This window comes from Megalobrama amblycephala, linkage group LG2 (assembly GCF_018812025.1).
Source record: "Megalobrama amblycephala isolate DHTTF-2021 linkage group LG2, ASM1881202v1, whole genome shotgun sequence".
NCBI classification, from domain to species: Eukaryota; Metazoa; Chordata; class Actinopteri; order Cypriniformes; family Xenocyprididae; genus Megalobrama; species Megalobrama amblycephala.
Window position 1 is genome coordinate 5,510,405 of NC_063045.1, and position 18,175 is coordinate 5,528,579.

An 18,175-nucleotide genomic window follows, 5' to 3' on the forward strand; every position below is an offset into this window, starting at 1 on the left:
TTATTATATTATTTCAGATATTATAAACTATAGATTTATTTTAGATCGTATAGATCGTTTTAGGTCTGGCACACTGTGTATAAACGTTAATGGACACGTTTTCTTTCTCCTGCGATGCTCATTTCTCAGGCGTCGCACACCCGAGCGGACGCATGAATATCAAACTAGTGTTTCTCCTGTCATGGTGTTTTCTGGAAGGTCAGCAGTTTGACGGCGTGTCTCGTGTCTTCTCGCGCGCGTCTCCTCGTCTTGCCCACTCAGCACGCGCGTGGGGTGAGATCTCTCCAGTCTTCTGCTGTCGAGATGATGGCTGGGAACCGAAATAAACCCATTGTAGGACAGGCTGAAAGCGTTCTCGTACATGTTCAGCCACAGGGAGAAAATCACAATCATAATCTCTTTTTAATATGTCTATTGTTTCTCTAGACCGCGATAGTGTTTGACGGAGATCAGCTCATGTTCTTCTGTTTCAGTCTCAAACTGTATATCTCAGAATGAGCTCGAACATTTCTCATCAGAGGAAATCCTGAAAGAAAATATAAATTACAAAGTGAGATCGCTTTAATATCCCAGTTTTTTCTGTCAAACAGTGATGAGATCAGATGGAAAAAGAGAAGAAGGTCCCAGTGATCTCCTCCGGTCTCAACAGTGTCTCACACCGTCTCATGCGTCAAATTATTTGTTGCATATTATTTGAAAATAAAATATGAATTCTCCTTAATATGTTTAATATTGTGTAGACAGCAGCTAGATTAGATTGTCGATCAGATTGAGACATTATTATTATTATTATTATATATTTTTATTGTATCAATATATGTTATTAGATCATATTTTTATGCTCTAAAAATAATATATTATGATCTGATTATAATAGATTTTATATATTTTGATTTTTTTTTTTACATTTTATTATATATTTGCATTCTATTTCATGTATCTTTTTAAACTTTTGATTTTGTTAAATTTTATTATAATATTTTGATATTACATTATAAATTGTTTTTTAAACATTTATTTTTCATTTTACTCTATATTTTATGTTCTGTTTACATGTATTTTAATAATTAGCTTTTTTGTTTTTATTTATTATTTTTATTTTACATTTTATGTTATTTATTTTGTATGTATTTTTTGTTATTTAGCATTTTATTTTACATTATTATTGTATTTTATTTTATTTTTATATTTTCTTATACATTTACGTTTTTTATTTATCTTTAATTAATTTACTTTTTACATTTTTATAATATTATTTTTGAAAATATATCTTTATTTTATTACATTTTAGTAAATTTTTACATTTTAGGCATTTTTATTATTTTGCATTTTATTTAAATGTTTTAATTTATTACATTAGTTTGATGTTTTTTTACATTTTATTATACATTTGCTCTCTTTTATATATATTTAATTATTATTATATTTTATTATATTTTTTATTATTTTTTTATTAAACTATAAATTATATCTTTTTATTTTATGTTCTTTATATGTATTTTTATTATTTAGATTTTTTATTTTAATAAATGTTTATTACATTATTTCAATTTTTTTTCATACATTCACGGTCCCCCTTTTTTTTTTTTTTTTACGTTGTATTAAATTATTATATTTTTTTATGGGATGCTCGAGTCTCGTGAGCCGTACAGTACGGTTTTCCATCTCCCACATCACATTTAGGGTTTGTCCCGAGCTCAAGGTGACCCGGACGTTTCCCACAAGCCTGCTGTTGGGGCAATAGTGATCCGTTATTGATGAATGAACACGGGCAAACTGAAATATAAAAGGAAAAATCAAAGAACGTCAGCAGTACCGGCCGTGATGGATGGCGTCGTCTCTCAGGCCGCGATCAGGTCCGTCTCGAGGCATTTTCCTGAGAATCGAACATGTTTTTTTCTTTCCACACCCGTTTTGTCTTCATAAACACACACTTGGATTTCAGCAAATTCTCTTTCAGCCCTCAGTGAGAGTTTGCTGTGATCATGCCACTGTTTTTTATTATTTTACATTTTCTTATATATATATATATATATATATATATATATATATATATATATATAAATATAATATTTTATGTTCTGTTTTATTATTTAGCTTTTTTAAGTGTTTTTATTTATTATAATATTTTTTTATTTTACATTTTAGTATATATTTTTATGTTCTGTTTTAAGTATCCTTTTTTTTTTTTTTTTTTTTTTTTACTTTTTATATCTGTTCTATATGCATATTTCATTATTTAACTTTTTAAACTTTATTATATTATTTTGTATTTTACATTTTAGTATATATTTTGTTTGGTTTTATGTTTTTTTATTATTTAGCATTTTAATTTTACTGTTTTTTTATTATTTTTGTTATGTTTTATATTATGTAGCAATTTTATTTTACTTTAATACATTTTTTATTATACATTTTATTTTTATTATATTTTTTTTATTTGTCATATTTTTTGCTGTTTTGTGTATTTATTATTTAGCATTTTTATTGTACTTTTATTTAAATTTTATATTTTTATGCGCGTTTATATTTAGCATTTTATTTCACTATTTTTTTTTTTTTTTTTTATTTGAAATTATATATTTTATGCTGTTTTATGTATTTATTATTTAGCATTTTTATTGTACTTTGTTTTTTTATTTAAATTTTATATTTTTTATGCGCGTTTATATTTAGCATTTTATTTCACTATTTATTTTTTATTTTTTTGAAATTATATATTTTATGCTGTTTTATGTATTTTTTTTATTTAGCATTTTTATTTATTATATTTTATATTTTACATTCTATTTTTAATTTTTCCCCTCAATTTTATTTAAATTTTATTTTACATGTCCTAATTGAATTTCACACTTCTCCTTCAACTCTTTATCTTGATAAACACTCTCTTGTCAGGAGATTTTACCGGATTCTCTCTTAGCCCTCGGTTCGGTTCGGTTTGAGGCTAACCACCTTCATTTGTCATCCGATTGTGGCCTCTAATTAGTTTTCGAGAGGCTTCTCTGGACAAATAATGACAAATTCGGGCGTTTGGCCCGTCACGATTCCAGCGTGGTCAGTGAATAATGGGACTGGCTTCAGTCGTTCTCCTCGGAGGCCGAAATGAAAGAAAAAACACAGCGGCGTTTCCTCCCCGAGGAGCTGGTTAATGAAATGCAGTTTGTTTCCCTCTTTGCCCTCGACACGGGCTCTCGTTGGCGCTCTAACGGTGTAAATGAGCATCCCAGAGGCTCCCAGGCGGCTCGCCGGTTTACTGAGAGTCATTATGAACCGAGGAAGAGCAGAGGAAAAGTGAGTCTTGCTCATTCACACACAGGCTTGTGCTGCTACTGTAGTGGGCAAAATGATGAGCCTGAGGATCTGGCAGCCGGCCTTGTTATTGGAAAAAGATGCTTTCCTGCCCTGATAAATGTTGTTACAGGTCCTTCTCCGCGATTTGCATGGAGGCTGCGGCGACACGCTGGGACGTCCTGACAGGCGATTCGTCAAACGCTCGAACTCGAGTGAGTTCAGTCAAACCGAACGGTGTTTTTGAGTCGCCGCTCAGTCTCTGTCGGCCGCCGTGAGTTCAGCCGTACAGTCAGATGCTTTCATGTCCTCTGATTGTGACCTGTGATTTTTGGAGACCTGCTGGGATGCCATCTGCTCCAGCCCCAATGCTGAATCCATCTACAGCTGCACCGCCAGCCGCTGAAATATAAAAACACACACAAAATCTCTGCAATATCTGAACCGTGTCTCATAAAGTCACATCAGAGACTCACTTTTCTCCTCTCGGGATGCAGTCAGACGTCTCACTTTAACATCTGACATCAAACTCTCAGACCGTTGCGGTTTTCAGAACCAGATATGATGATCTCATTGCAAAACACCATTTATTTTTATTAGTAGTATTAATATGTTATTATTAATATAACCAAATGAATTTGGTAAATGTTAACATGTTTCTACACGTTATAATTTAAAGCATATTTTTATTAGTAGTATTTATTTATTTAATAATACAGTTATGTAATGAATGAATAAAAACAAATCAATTTATTGCATGTTTATTAGTACTATTTATTATGAAATTATTGCGAGATTAATAAAATACTAATAATGAAATGTAAGTTATAACATGTTTATTAGTAGTATTGATTTATTTAATAATAATAATTATAATGAATAAATTAAATGCTGAAAATGAAATATAATTTATAGCATGTTTAGTAGTATTTATTAATTCAATATTAATAATGAAATATCATGAAATTAATGAATTAATAAAATGGTACTAATAAGCTATAATTTAGATTTTATTAGTAGCAGTTTATTCATTTGATAGCGATGATTAATAATAATAATTAATAATAATTAATAAAAATATAACATTTGTAAATCTTTATTTCAAAATATATATACTTCAATATATACTTAATAATAATAATAATAATAATATTAAATAAAATATCATGCATTATGTATTATAACAATATTTTTTAGCATTTTTATTTCATTATAATTATATGAATAATAAACAATAACATTAATTTATTAGTATTAGTATTTATTATTGCCATTTTATTTATTCATTTGATAGTGATGATGATTAATAATAATAATACTGTTAAATAATAAAAAATAAATCATTTTTAAATATATCTTAATTTCTTAATCTTAATAATATTATTATTAATAATTAATAATAATTATTAAAGAAATGAATACATAAAATATATATAATGTATTATATTATATTAAATTAATTGAATGAATATTAAATAAATATGCATTGTGTATGTATTATAACAATATTTTTTAGCATTTTCTTTATTCATTTAATTATAATAATCATATGAATAAAAATACAAAAAATAATTTATAGCATATTTTATTATTATTTTTAATTATTAGTATTTTATTATTATTATTTTTTTTTAATTTTCATTAGTAGTATTTTGTTTAATTTTTTTTTTTCATTATTACTTTTTACACAGTTTTTTGTGAACTTTTGTCCCTGCGCTGCTGTCTGATGAAGTCGTGATTGATGAAGTCCCGTTGATGAAGTGGTCAGAACTAGCGCTAGCAGCGCAGGACGCGAGATATCTCCTGCAGGAAGTGTGCAGATGGTTTCTCAGTGTCCTGGAGGTGTAGCGTCATCTGCGCTGCCACACAGATCTTCACATCTTCTTGTCATCCATCATGATGCTGAGGCCCGTCCATTCAGCGCCAGTGATTTCTGTGTCCACCATAAATCTTTCCCCTCATCTCTGTCCAATTGTTTTTTAATCACGTCGCCGCTGTTCACAAGTTTAAGATAATCGTCTGCTGACATTTGCTATCCTGTGATCCCCGACTAGCGACAATGATACTCGCAAATGGTTATTTGGCTTCCTCCGGCAGTCAGCTAATGATTCGTTAAAACGCCTCGCTGATGGATACAGACGACATTTACAACATCCAGTTCTGCTGGTATCACAGTTTGTAATCAGTTTCAGCATTACGCAGCATTTCAGGGTAATTATGGGAGTTTTGCTTGGGTTCGCATTCACTCTATCATCACATGACTTTCTAAAGCCTCATCATTAACATGATCAACACTGTACTGAAAAACCTGCTATATGTGATCTTCATGTCTTCTGCCCCCTGGTGGATTAGTCTTTTCAGCAAGTAGAATGACTTATCATATAATGGGCCCTATTTTACTGATCTAAGCACATGGTCTGAAGCGCACCGCGCAAGTGTGCTTAGAGCGTGTCCGAATCCACTTTTGTTAGTTCAAGGACGGGAAAATCGGTTGGCGTGCCGGTGCATGGTCTAAAAGTGTTGTACCTATTCTCTTAATGAGTAATGGGTGTGTTTTGGGCGTAACATGCAGTAAATCAATCAGAGCCTCATCTCCCATTCCCTTTAAAAGCCAGTTGCTCTCGCGCCATGGTGGATTCGCTATTTACATGGTGGAATTAGCAAGCGGAGAAACTGAACGCTTCTCTAGCGAGAAAATGGACCATCTACAGGACAACCTGGATTCCACCAAAGCATTTTTATCTTCATGCACACAATAATAATCTTTTACATTGTAAATCCTTTTATTTTTAATATTTGGCATGTTTGTGTGCTGCTGCGCATATGTAATAAGCAGAGTGTACACGTGTTGTGCACTTACCTATAGGCACATATTACTAACATGCTCTTTAAATAACAAAAAACACTGCGCCACTGACTTTAGACCAGGTTTCAGTTGGCCAATGGTGCAGTCGTTTTCAGTTGCCTCAAAATAGCAACACGCCAACAATGCACCTGAACACACCTCGTTTTCAGACCAGCAAAAAACACTTGTGCCGCATTGCGCCGGGTGTATGATGGGGCCCCATATATCCAAAACATTCATTTCTTTGAAGAGAAGGTGCAATATGTAATATTTTTGCAGTAAAATATCCAAAAACCACTAGGCCAGTGTTATATATTTTGTTCACTTGAGTACTTACAATATCCCAAATGCTTCCAACTATTTGTAAATCGTGAGAAAATTGTAATTTTAACCAAGGCTCCGGGACGTGTGAGGAGTTGCCTGTCAACTGCGTCATACCTGCGTTACCCTCGGTTTCCAGTTTTATTATTGTAGAAACCATGGAAACACCAAAGAAGCTTAATAATCATATCCATGAACATGATTTCTTCCCGAGTCCAATCCCTATTCTTTTCCACTGGCCGTTGAGGTGAAGACCACATGTCCCAAGATTCCACGCTCAAACTTGGCGTCATCAAACTACGCCTTTGTTTTGAATAGGCTTCTAGATAGTGATTTTGTCCCGTATTTATATCACAGTATAGTTGAGCTATATCACATGAGTAACAAGTACAGTACCTGTGCTGTTTTTGTCCCAAACAGCACGAGTGCAAATGCGATATTGAATTTATACAACAGTTCAGTAAATAAATTTAATATTCTGTTATGTTTTATACACAATATTGTTTTTGCTCTGTTTTGCCAATGAAAATATTACCTGTAAAGCCATAGCAGAATTGAAAAGTGTTGATTATAGTAGTATATTTAGATCGTGGCATTAAAAAGGTTGCAGTGATGAGCATGTAGCTGATCACAGACATGTTGAGTGCGTGAATGCAGTGATCTCGTCATTTTAACTTGATTTCTGCAATACTTTCATCATATTCATAACTAACAGTGCAAACACAATGTGAATAAGAGATTTGTTGATTCTCACAGGAGTGTTGGCGCTGTTTGATTGACAGCTCCAGCGATTGTAAAGGGAGCGTTCTTTGATATTTAATTTAATCACCATTTAAATAACAGATTGTTTTCATCCTACTAAGAGAAACAATGTGAAGCTTACCATTTTAGTCACTGGTTTTACTGACAATAAACGATTTTGAGACAAAAACATCTGACTGTACATGAACCATAACATATCAAAGATCACTTTTGGCTTTGGTTACACATAATTCGTACATATCAAACGATCTGTAATAAAGCAGTAGCGACAGTAAAATCTTTTTTTTTTTTTACTCATATAAGTGTGTTGCACCATTCCTGTCAAATCCAATATAGAAAGCACAGTATCGTTATTTAATTTCAGGTTCTCTGCAAATCTGTGTGTTTCCACAGCCTGACACTGCACAATATTTTGTACTCTTCAAAGGAATATTTATCACTTAGTTGCTCGATCCAGTGTTAGCGTCACATCTATTATTTACCTACTACTTCTTAGTTTTTCTCAATTGTTTTGACACATTTCTCCAAACCCTGATCACTGTTCTCAAAACAGTTAACTCGGTGGTTGTAATTGTCCTAAACAGATTGTACGTTTTCATTCATTTCACACAAATTGCAAATCATGTGAATAACTTTCTCAAAACACCACTCACAAAATTCTCAGATGCTTTCATAATAGTTCATACATCCAAACAAAACTGTAATATATTAGGAATAGCGACATTTTTATTAGCTTTACACAATTCACAAACATTGATGTACCATTTGTCCAAACACAACAAACAAAACTCTGGAATTTGTTGCATTATGAAATGCACATGGTGTGTTTTCAATTAGCCCCAAACTGATATCTGCTTGATTAATGATACACACAACACAGGAAATGCAGTTTTCCCAAATGTTTACACATTTATCACAATTGCATTATGTAATAGGGAAAATATAAAAGGGTAAAATATAAAAATTATACATAGAGGAGGAAAATGATGATGTGGGTAGAGGAAGGAGTGTAATGAGAAGGAAAGGAAGAGTGGAACAGATAGAAAGAGATCATATATAAGGAGAGAGGAGGAAGTAAAAAGGATTAGAGATTTTGATTTTTACTGTATTTTCACAAAATAAACATGCAAAATGTACTTATATTTTGTGTTAAGATTCAGTAGACAGTTCTATAAAGAATGAAAAGCATATACTATTTCTTCATTTTGAGGTTTTGGGTAGGAACAGTTATTGGTGATGCCACCAAGCTGAATTAAATGTTGAATATGTGTGTTTACAGGGTGAAGTACAACAGACCAGAGGCCAAAAACACTGCAGCGACGGCATCATTTCTTTGACTCTGTGCTGTCCGCCTACATCTGATCCCAACTCGATCGATAGTACCAACCTTACAAGACGTTTCTGTGTGAAAAAACGCATTCGGAGGCAAGCAAGAAGGAACAGATCATCGCTGACTCATCAGCCTACTGGACGGACAACAGCCCGCTAATCAAACTTGCTCTGCAAACGGCTCATTTAATGCCCGCAGATATTCGCGGATTGATCTAGTGCCCTGCTGAACCAATTAGGTGACAGAAATTCTTCTGTCTGCCACTTTCAGCACTAGCCAGAAATGGGAAACTTGCCACCGGGCGATTTTGCTTTAGCGTAAAGTGGCTCCCAACGTCGGGACAACACCTGCAAACCGTGTCCCATCTGGAACCAATTAGCCCCAACCCTGCAGCGAAGAGCAACGGGGAACGAGCGTGTGACTCGAGTCCCTGCACGCGCTGCTGTTTTTATCCACTGTGGCAGCCTGTTGTGTCATGTCCCATCGACTTGCGCCGTGCCACTTGAGGGTCAGATCAGATGTGACAGGTCTGAAATAACCAGGCCTGTCGTTTTGAGCTGCAAAGTCCCTGATTGCTCCACTTGTGTCAGTTTGTGTGTCCGTCACGCAGGCAAAAGTGTAGAGAGGGTTGACTTTGGCCTTGTTTGTCCACATCGGTCACTGTACCAATCTGGCCAACTTCTCCATCCATCCCACCCTCCAGACAGCTTGCAAGTTCTGCCGTCGCCCTCCCTGGAGGATGAGCGATGTGTCCACGCTGGACTATGAGCTGCTCTCGCCGGGGCCTTCGTTCGTCGGGGTCCCCAGCAGCCCACCTCTTGGCGGGGACGCCGAGCAAAGGACGGCCTTTGCATTCGTTGGTCTCCTGATGCTGTTTTTGGTTTTCCTGTTGGTGCGTTGCTTCCGGATATTGCTGGATCCCTACAGCCGTATGCCTGCTTCCTCTTGGACCGATCATAAGGACGGCTTCGAGCGGGGCCAGTTTGACTACGCCTTGGTGTAGTCGCGTGAGCGAGAGACAAAATGCCACCTCAAACTTAGCCTTAGCCCAACCTGTGGCCCAACCCTGGCACTAACAACATCAAGGTCCAAAGGGAACGCACCTTGAAAGTCACGCACACCAAGTGCATAAATGTACGCTACTTTCCCAACACATCGTAATTAACAGGGTCGTCCGTTTCTTCTGCTGTAGCTACTTCCTCAGGACGGTCTACAAGGTCTACAACGAATACAAGTGGAGCATGAAGTCAGTGGTTCAAGGTGCCCAACACGACACTCACTGTGAACTGTTACTACCGACTGCGACTGTAAATATTCCATTGTTGATTTAGATATATCTTAATTGTAAAACATGATGAAACTTCTCAGTGGACCTTAGGAGGCGGCATATTTAATTTAATGCAAGTGAAATAAGTATAGATGTATGTCTCTCTTTTTTTTTTTTTAACTCTTTCCATGACATCGTTTAAAAATATATATTTTGATAAGAAGAAAATTTTCATGGCCCCAGAATATTTTGTTTTTATTGGGAGACAACTTTTAGAAATGAATTTGCAATCTTACAGATTACGTCTCTTTACCTATACAAATACAAAGAAAATAATCAAAATTAATTGGGGAAAAGAAAAAAAAAAACCACACAAATAACATCACAACCAATCCCATCCCATATCAGACCTGTTTACATTAAGTATGATGAAGAAATGTTAAAACATTACCTAGATAAAGATAGAATATTTTGTTTTATGAATATCTGAACTTGCAGTATATCAAAAGAAAGAACAGAGACGTTGCTTTTAACAAAAAACTGAGTTTTATTCTAGCTTCATGCATTCTTTTTTTATGAAAACTTCAATGTGGCTAAGTTTCATAAAAAAGCAAGATTTTGAACAAAAAGCTAAGAAAACCGTCTTTTTTTCAAAGACTACAACGTATGCAATGCTTTTATTGCTTGTTTCTGCTTCTTTTTTGCATGCGTTTTGATCTGGAGATTCTGTACTCTTTCAGAAGATGCTTAATAGCGCCCCCTACTGAGTAACAGTAAAAACACGGAAAGCCAGAAAATTCCGTCAATGACGGGGAAAGAGTTAATGCACCATGATGTCGATCGTTCAGCCACTGGAAAGAAGCATTGGAAATATGCATTTACAAAACCTTTCCAGTGGACGAAAATAACGCAACTGAAAATAAGGATATATGTACATCAGTCAGTGTTTTTGTTTGTTTGTTTAATGCACCATGTCAATCATTCAGCCAACAAAATATTGGAAATATGCATTTACAAAAACTTTACAGTGGACAAAAATTAAAAAAAAAAATTGTTAATAAATGAAACAATGACATGGTTTAGGACCTTGAGACCTATTGAGCCTTAAGTTTTTATGCAATTCGTTCATGAAACCATGGTTTAACAAACAATTTACACCAAAATCTGTGGCTAAATTAAGCACTGCATTTGAATTCAAACAATTACGTAAGAAATGGTTTTGCAAACTATTCACACTTTGTTCTACTCATGTTTTATAAACCATTTCCACATTCACAGCCTCGTTTTTGTTTGTGTTAAATTAAATATGCCGTCTTCCCTGATTATGGTCCATTAAATATGATTTTTATGTGTTTAGCATGATCTTTTTTGTGCAAAATGCATCTTCAGCGTTGTTGGAAAGCCCTAGGATGTACAATATACCTGCTGCCTTCGACAGACCCGTTCTAAACTCTGTGCTTTATATTTCTGAGGATGCTCTGGATTTGGAGCAAAAATACCCTTTAAGATTTCAGAACTGAGTGTCAATCCTTGTATTTTCCCTGTTTAAATCTTTCCTGTCCTTTGTCTTCTTTGACTATATGTGTATATATAAGCCATATATTCTCATATCTCAAAGGTGTTCATGTCGTCGGTTGTTTGCTAATCTGCCAAGCTCTCTGAGTCGTGAGCTAAGAGAGGTTTAGAAATGAGCGAAAGCTTTATTTTTATATCCCGACTCAGATTTCGAGTTCCCTTTTTGCTAATGTGTCGTCTCGAATTTGTAGCTCTCGTTTGGACCGATGTGCAAAGAGTGTTGATGTGCCAGGAAATGGATGAGCCTGCATTACTTTGTGAGTTTTGTAAGTAGATTGGATATTTTCCTAATTCCTTTTTGTCTGAAATAAAATTGGGTTTATTCACTTAAGGCTTCCAGTATCTTCAGCACAAAGTGTACCGAAGTGGCTGCCTTCCACTCTCCCGAGATCAATAAGCCATTTCTACTTCGATACACTCGCTAAATCTCTTCAACATGGCTAAAAATGGCCTTTGCACACAGAGAACAGAAAGACAAAGGTTTAAAAATATAACCCATGTTTTATTGCCAGTTGTTGTTTCGTACAGATGTTTACAAACATTGTGCGGATCACTTGGATCTGACAGATGGATGCATCCAATCGAAAACAATGTATTTGGAATTACTCGTTAGCAGTGTACTGGGTGCTCAGGTTTCTCCGTCATGGATCTTTATGGCTCAAAAAATTCATACAGACCCCTTTTATCAATGCACCTTAGAGATGTATCATTATCCTGAGCGACCCGGTCCACTTTCTTTGGTCTGAAGTTCGTAACTCAACACTAGACTGATGACTATTTCAAGTTTGCTGCTGATTTTTGACATACAGTACAGTCACGCACATTTGCTCTTTTACATGTAGTGGCATCAGCAAAAACAGAAAAGATATGAAAGTATACAAAGTTCCCATGTTAGACAAATGGTTATGCATAAATATAGCTCAGGCTGTCGTACAGTGCAGTTACTTTGATGTTCAAGAAACTATTTCATCGTTCTAGCACCAGAATATGTATATGCCTAAATTACTTGTTTAAATCAAATGTCCTGAAGATGAAATTCAGGGCACAGCATTTAAAAACAGTCCAATATTTCTGGTCGTCACAATAAACAACAGTATTATTCAAATGATGCGTTTAGATGATCGATGGACAAGCTCATGTAAACAGTGACGTCTGTCACGTAGTGCTCGGTGACAATTAATTAAGGACGCTGTGATCATTAATTGTCCGTCTTCAGAGGAAAAACAAAGTCAACAGCTCTTAAAGGCTATTTATCTAATGTTTACAAGTAAATATTTGGTTTGGCAGTCTTGATGCTCAAGAATACACAAAAAGAAATACAAACGAAATCTACATTTCACTTTAAAATATACAATTTAAATTTTCAACAAGCTTTGATAGTATTGATTTTTTTTGTTCAGCATTGAGACAGTACAAAAGACAATCACACAAAATAAAAAACTAAAACATAAAAGACCTTTGAAAAAAATGTCACTTTGAAATCCACAAATCAAGCATGTTCGTAGTACAACGTAAGTTGGAATCATAGCACCTTGTGATTTACTGAGAAACTAAGAAATGAGGGTCGGTTTGTCATTCTCACACAAGTTGAAAAGTTGTGTTTGCATGTCCACATCTGGAGTGTTGTGGAGGACAGCTTGCCAAACAATCCTTATGTACCAATGAGACCGCACGTCTCCAGCTGCAATCAAAATGGCATCTGGTTGGTTTACCCAGCAGGCTTCCAATTCTCCATTCGAATATGCTCTGTTTGCTCTGTTAGCGTCTTTGTCAAATACACCCACAAGAGCATTGAGCACACAAGTATGAAGGAGAAAATGGTTCGAATTGCATGTGCGAATGCCAGGTTTGTTCAACATCACATGCATATTTGAAAACCCTTTGGATGTTGTCATTTTTGGAATGAATTTTCCCTGATTAAAAACGCAGAGGAGCCCCAGTGCAAATTGAGCGTTTAGCACCACTCCTGTACTAACTGCTGTACGTATAAGTGTGTAAAATGAGGTAACGCGATGTGGCAGCTCATGCAAACACTCCAGAAAGTCCCAGAAATCTAAAAGTATATGTTTAGTATCAGTTTTCGAGAACCATAAGCTGTGTGAATGCTCAACTCTCGTTTTAAACCTGAAAAATTGCGGCAGTCCTTTGTGTGACCTTTTTTTTTCGTCGTTAACAGTACAATACTTGACGAATGACTCTAAATACTGAATGGAATAAACTTTGACCCCAGTTTGCATTGAGAAAATGAGGTGAGTGAAAAGTCATGATATTTTTCTTCATCGTCTTTAATGCAATGTTTTATGTGCATTAAAGACTAAAATGTCATTTCATGATAAATTTGACAGTTTACAACTGTAATAGCTGTACTAAAATTAAATCGTCCTCACGACTAATATTTCTGATTGTCCCTCCGGTAAAAGTGGATGCTAATAATAGTGCTAATGCACTTCTGCTAATTTAAGGTGGTAGGTGTACATTTTCCACCAAACTTGGTAGAATCAGTGGGTATTGACACGAAAGGACGGCAAATAAAAACAAATCCAAAACATGGCGGTAAATGGACACAGTCTCTCAGAGCTTACGCCCTGCAGTGAAGGGCATGGGGTCAAGGGTCAGTCTCAGTGCAGGTGGATGTGCAGCTTGATGCGCAGTGCATCACCGATCTCTCCCAGCAAGTAGTCGCTGTCGTGCTGGTCCTCCAGGTCCTGAAGTTTGCGGGGACCAAACAGGCGCATGCTGGCGATCTCCAGGCGGTACAAACCTGGAGCGGGTGGCTTCCGGCCCAGCCGCAGAATGCTCTTCCCGTCACGGCGCTCCAGGATGCGGAAGTGTTCGCCCTGGTTTCCGTGCGTTATGACGTAGCGCACATGGTGCTCAAGCGGCTCCAGAGCTGGAAGCAACTCAAGAAGGGGTTCTTTGTTTTGTAGCTGTGCCAGACTCAGGTTCATGGGGATGGAGGTCTGAACATCCATGCTGGCCATGCTCACCGTCTCCTGAGGGCAGAACAGAGCAGTTGGAAACATTGTTGAAACTCTTGATAGACTTTTATAACCTTTCAATTTAGGGTCAGGGATAGCAGAGTGTATGTGGCCATAGCAATAGCAACACAACCACAGCCTCAAAAATACCTTGAGCTCATTATCACCAACATTGCGCCTATGACGGCCTTTCTTTCCCAGGTCACCATTGATCTTGCATTCATAGCAGGCCTCCGGTGAAAGTGACTCTTCCTCATCCACTCCCTCCGAGCCTAACTGACCCTGGAAGCCCACTCCTGTGATGCAGTGCCTAGAAAAGAAAAAGTTGAAACATTACACTTGCTTTTCACCTGTGTAACTCAGTCTAGACCAGGAGTCTCCAAACCTGGTCCTGGAGGCCCAACATCCTGTAGAGTTTAGCTCCAACTTGTCCCAAAATACTTGGGGGAATTGTGTAGTTATCCTGAAGACTTTTATGGTTCAGGTGTGTTTAATTGGGGGAGCTAAACTCTTCAGAGCAGTGACTCTCCATGAGCAGGACTAGACACCCCTGGTCTATGCCTTGCCCCAAACAGCACACTTAATATAGACTTGCTGTCTTTGGTTGCATTGGTTCATTGAGTCCAAAAGTTCATTGACCATCCCATTTTATGATTCATAAATTGTTGAGACTATGCTGGTGCAGACTCCGCAATAGACTACTGCTCGACTATGTGGGAGTTTGTCACCAAACTTGGACAATGACTAAAGACTCAGACAAGGGTTACGAGTGGAATTTATTGCTTGAACTTTCAGTCAACTATATGGATCTATACTATATCACAAAAGACACCCCCTTTTAATTAACAGGTCTGGCCTGCACCAAGGTGAGACCTGAACCCTGTTTAACAATTTTGGAACAATTTGGAGTGTCAATTGCGAAACAATCCCTTACGAAGATCAGTACCAGATGGTGTTTTGTCTGAATAGAAGCAAATCCTGCAATCATATTCCAACATCGAGTAGAAAGCCTTCCCAGAAAAGTGGAAGCTGCCAATGTTTCTGAATGCTCAAAAATGTTTAGGTGTCAACGTACTTTTGGCTATATAGTGGATGTTCAAACTATTTGAGTGTCCAATCCTGTGCCTGGAAAGCCACCTTCCTACAGACTTTAGCTCTTGAACTAGCTAATGAAGGTCTTCAGGATTACTAGAAACCTAGATCCAGACGTGTGCTGGAGAAGGTTGGACTGGAACTCTGCATAAAAGCGGCCCTAGGGGAGCAGAGTTCATTTCATGCCAGCAATGTTCAAATAAGAATTTTCCTAGCTAATGAAGGTCTTTAGGGTTACAAGAAACATCCAGACGTGTGCTGGAGAAGGCTGGAGCTGAACTGCATAAAAGCTGAAATAAAATGTGCTCTGGTAATCCAGAGAGAACTCTGCAGAAAAGTGGCCCTTCGGAAGCAGGATTGGACACTCCTGGCATACAATGAACTCCGGTAATCCAGAGTTAACTTGCAAAGTCCAAATAAGAACATTCCTACACATTTTAACTCCTGAACTAGCTAATGAAGGTCTTTAGGGTTACAAGAAACATCCAGACATGTGTGCTGGAGAAGGTTGGAGCTTGAACTCTGGTAATCCAGAGTTAACTTGCAGTGTCCAATTCTGCTCCCCTAGGGCCGCTTTTATGCAGAGTTCATTTTTTGCCAGCAATGTTCAAATAAGAATTTCCTACTGACTTTAGCTCATGAACTAGCTAATGAAGGTCTTTAGGGTTACTAGAAACATCCAGACGTGTGCTGGAGAAGACTGGAACTTTGCATAAAAGCGGTCCTCCAGGAGCAGGATTGGACACTCCTGGCATAAAATGAACTCTGGTAATCCAGAGTTAACTTGCAATGTCCAAATAAGAACATTCCTACAGATTTTAACTCCTGAACTAGCTAATGAAGGTCTTTAGGGTTACTAGAAACATCCAGACGTGTGCTGGAGAAGACTGGAACTTTGCATAAAAGCGGTCCTCCAGGAGCAGGATTGGACACTCCTGGCATAAAATGAACTCTGGTAATCCAGAGTTAACTTGCAATGTCCAAATAAGAACATTCCTACAGATTTTAACTCCTGAACTAGCTAATGAAGGTCTTTAGGGTTACAAGAAACATCCAGACGTGTGCTGGAGAAGACTGGAACTTTGCATAAAAGCGGTCCTCCAGGAGCAGGATTGGACACTCCTGGCATAAAATGAACTCTGGTAATCCAGAGTTAACTTGCAATGTCCAAATAAGAACATTCCTACAGATTTTAACTCCTGAACTAGCTAATGAAGGTCTTTAGGGTTACTAGAAACATCCAGACGTGTGCTGGAGAAGACTGGAACTTTGCATAAAAGCGGTCCTCCAGGAGCAGGATTGGACACTCCTGGCATAAAATGAACTCTGGTAATCCAGAGTTAACTTGCAATGTCCAAATAAGAACATTCCTACAGATTTTAACTCCTGAACTAGCTAATGAAGGTCTTTAGGGTTACAAGAAACATCCAGACGTGTGCTGGAGAAGACTGGAACTTTGCATAAAAGCGGTCCTCTAGGAGCAGGATTGGACACTCCTGGCATAAAATGAACTCTGGTAATCCAGAGTTAACTTGCAATGTCCAAATAAGAACATTCCTACAGATTTTAACTCCTGAACTAGCTAATGAAGGTCTTTAGGGTTACTAGAAACATCCAGACGTGTGCTGGAGAAGACTGGAACTTTGCATAAAAGCGGTCCTCCAGGAGCAGGATTGGACACTCCTGGCATAAAATGAACTCTGGTAATCCAGAGTTAACTTGCAATGTCCAAATAAGAACATTCCTACAGATTTTAACTCCTGAACTAGCTAATGAAGGTCTTTAGGGTTACAAGAAACATCCAGACGTGTGCTGGAGAAGGCTGGACCTGAACTCTGCATAAAAGCGGCCCTCCGGGAGCAGGATTGGACACTACTGACATAAAACTCTAATCCAGAGTTAACCCAGTAATCCAGAGTTAACATGCAATGTTCAAATGAGAACAGTCTTTAGACTAGCCTAAATACTCACCCTTGTCCTGCTCGGTAGAAGCCCCCAGGACATCCGCACAAGTATCCACCATCTGTGTTGGAGCAGCCATAGCTGCAAGGGTTATTGCCCATGGAGCATTCATTAACATCCTGGCAGCCACCAGCAGAAGCCTCAAAGTCGAAACCTGATGGGCACACGCACTTATAGCTGCCCAGAGTGTTATAGCAAGATGCCGACCCGCACATTTGGTTCCCGGCGCATTCGTTCTCGTCTGTGTGTAAGGAAGACACAGAAATAAGAAGTCCGCAATGTAAAACCGCTGTGCTTTTTTTGTTGCGCCATCCATGTCGAAGGACTTACCCACACACTGGTTCCATTGGTAGTGCTGAACATAACCCTGCGGGCAGCCACAGCGATATCCTCCCAACATGTTCTGGCAACCGTGCTGGCACCGGTGGTTTCCGCCACATTCATCAACGTCTGTAAAAACACAAGAAAACGAAAATGGCATAAACTGATCTCAGGTTGACATGCGATTGTAATATATCTGGGGTGGTTGTAGGTCAATCTCAAAATTGGTGGCAGTCACCAAGATTGGTGCCCGTCACATAAGTGCAAAAATGTTTCATATGAGCCCCACATGGGGAACCAACCATCGCAGTTGTGTCCAGTGGTGTCCAGAGAGAAGCCCTTCTGACACTCGCAGTTGAAGCTGCCGGGCGTGTTCAGGCAGGAGGCGCGGGAACCACACACATTTGGCTGATTGCTGCATTCGTTGTTGTCTA

The 18,175-nt window shown here is 37.5% G+C and overlaps 2 protein-coding genes across 3 annotated transcripts in view; one reads left to right on the top strand and one right to left on the bottom strand.

Annotated features, from left to right (window-relative positions):
• Positions 1-11,984, top strand: part of LOC125263297 (cortexin-1-like) — a 27,638-nt gene extending 15,654 nt beyond the window's left edge. For both annotated transcript variants that reach the window (XM_048182310.1, XM_048182309.1), the window contains exon 2: positions 8,496-11,984. In XM_048182310.1, the coding sequence (XP_048038267.1) occupies positions 9,286-9,549 (264 nt within the window). In that variant the 5' untranslated portion in view covers positions 8,496-9,285 and the 3' untranslated portion in view covers positions 9,550-11,984. The remainder of the gene's footprint in view (positions 1-8,495) is intronic.
• The window catches only part of fbn2b (fibrillin 2b), a 69,879-nt gene continuing 63,573 nt past the window's right edge, over positions 11,870-18,175 (bottom strand). Inside the window, exons 61-65 of the mRNA XM_048182271.1 lie at positions 18,044-18,172; positions 17,751-17,870; positions 17,430-17,661; positions 14,517-14,676; positions 11,870-14,381 (exon numbers count right to left, since the gene is read on the bottom strand). Coding sequence (XP_048038228.1) covers positions 14,007-14,381; positions 14,517-14,676; positions 17,430-17,661; positions 17,751-17,870; positions 18,044-18,172 — 1,016 coding nt within the window. The 3' untranslated portion in view covers positions 11,870-14,006. The remainder of the gene's footprint in view (positions 14,382-14,516; positions 14,677-17,429; positions 17,662-17,750; positions 17,871-18,043; positions 18,173-18,175) is intronic.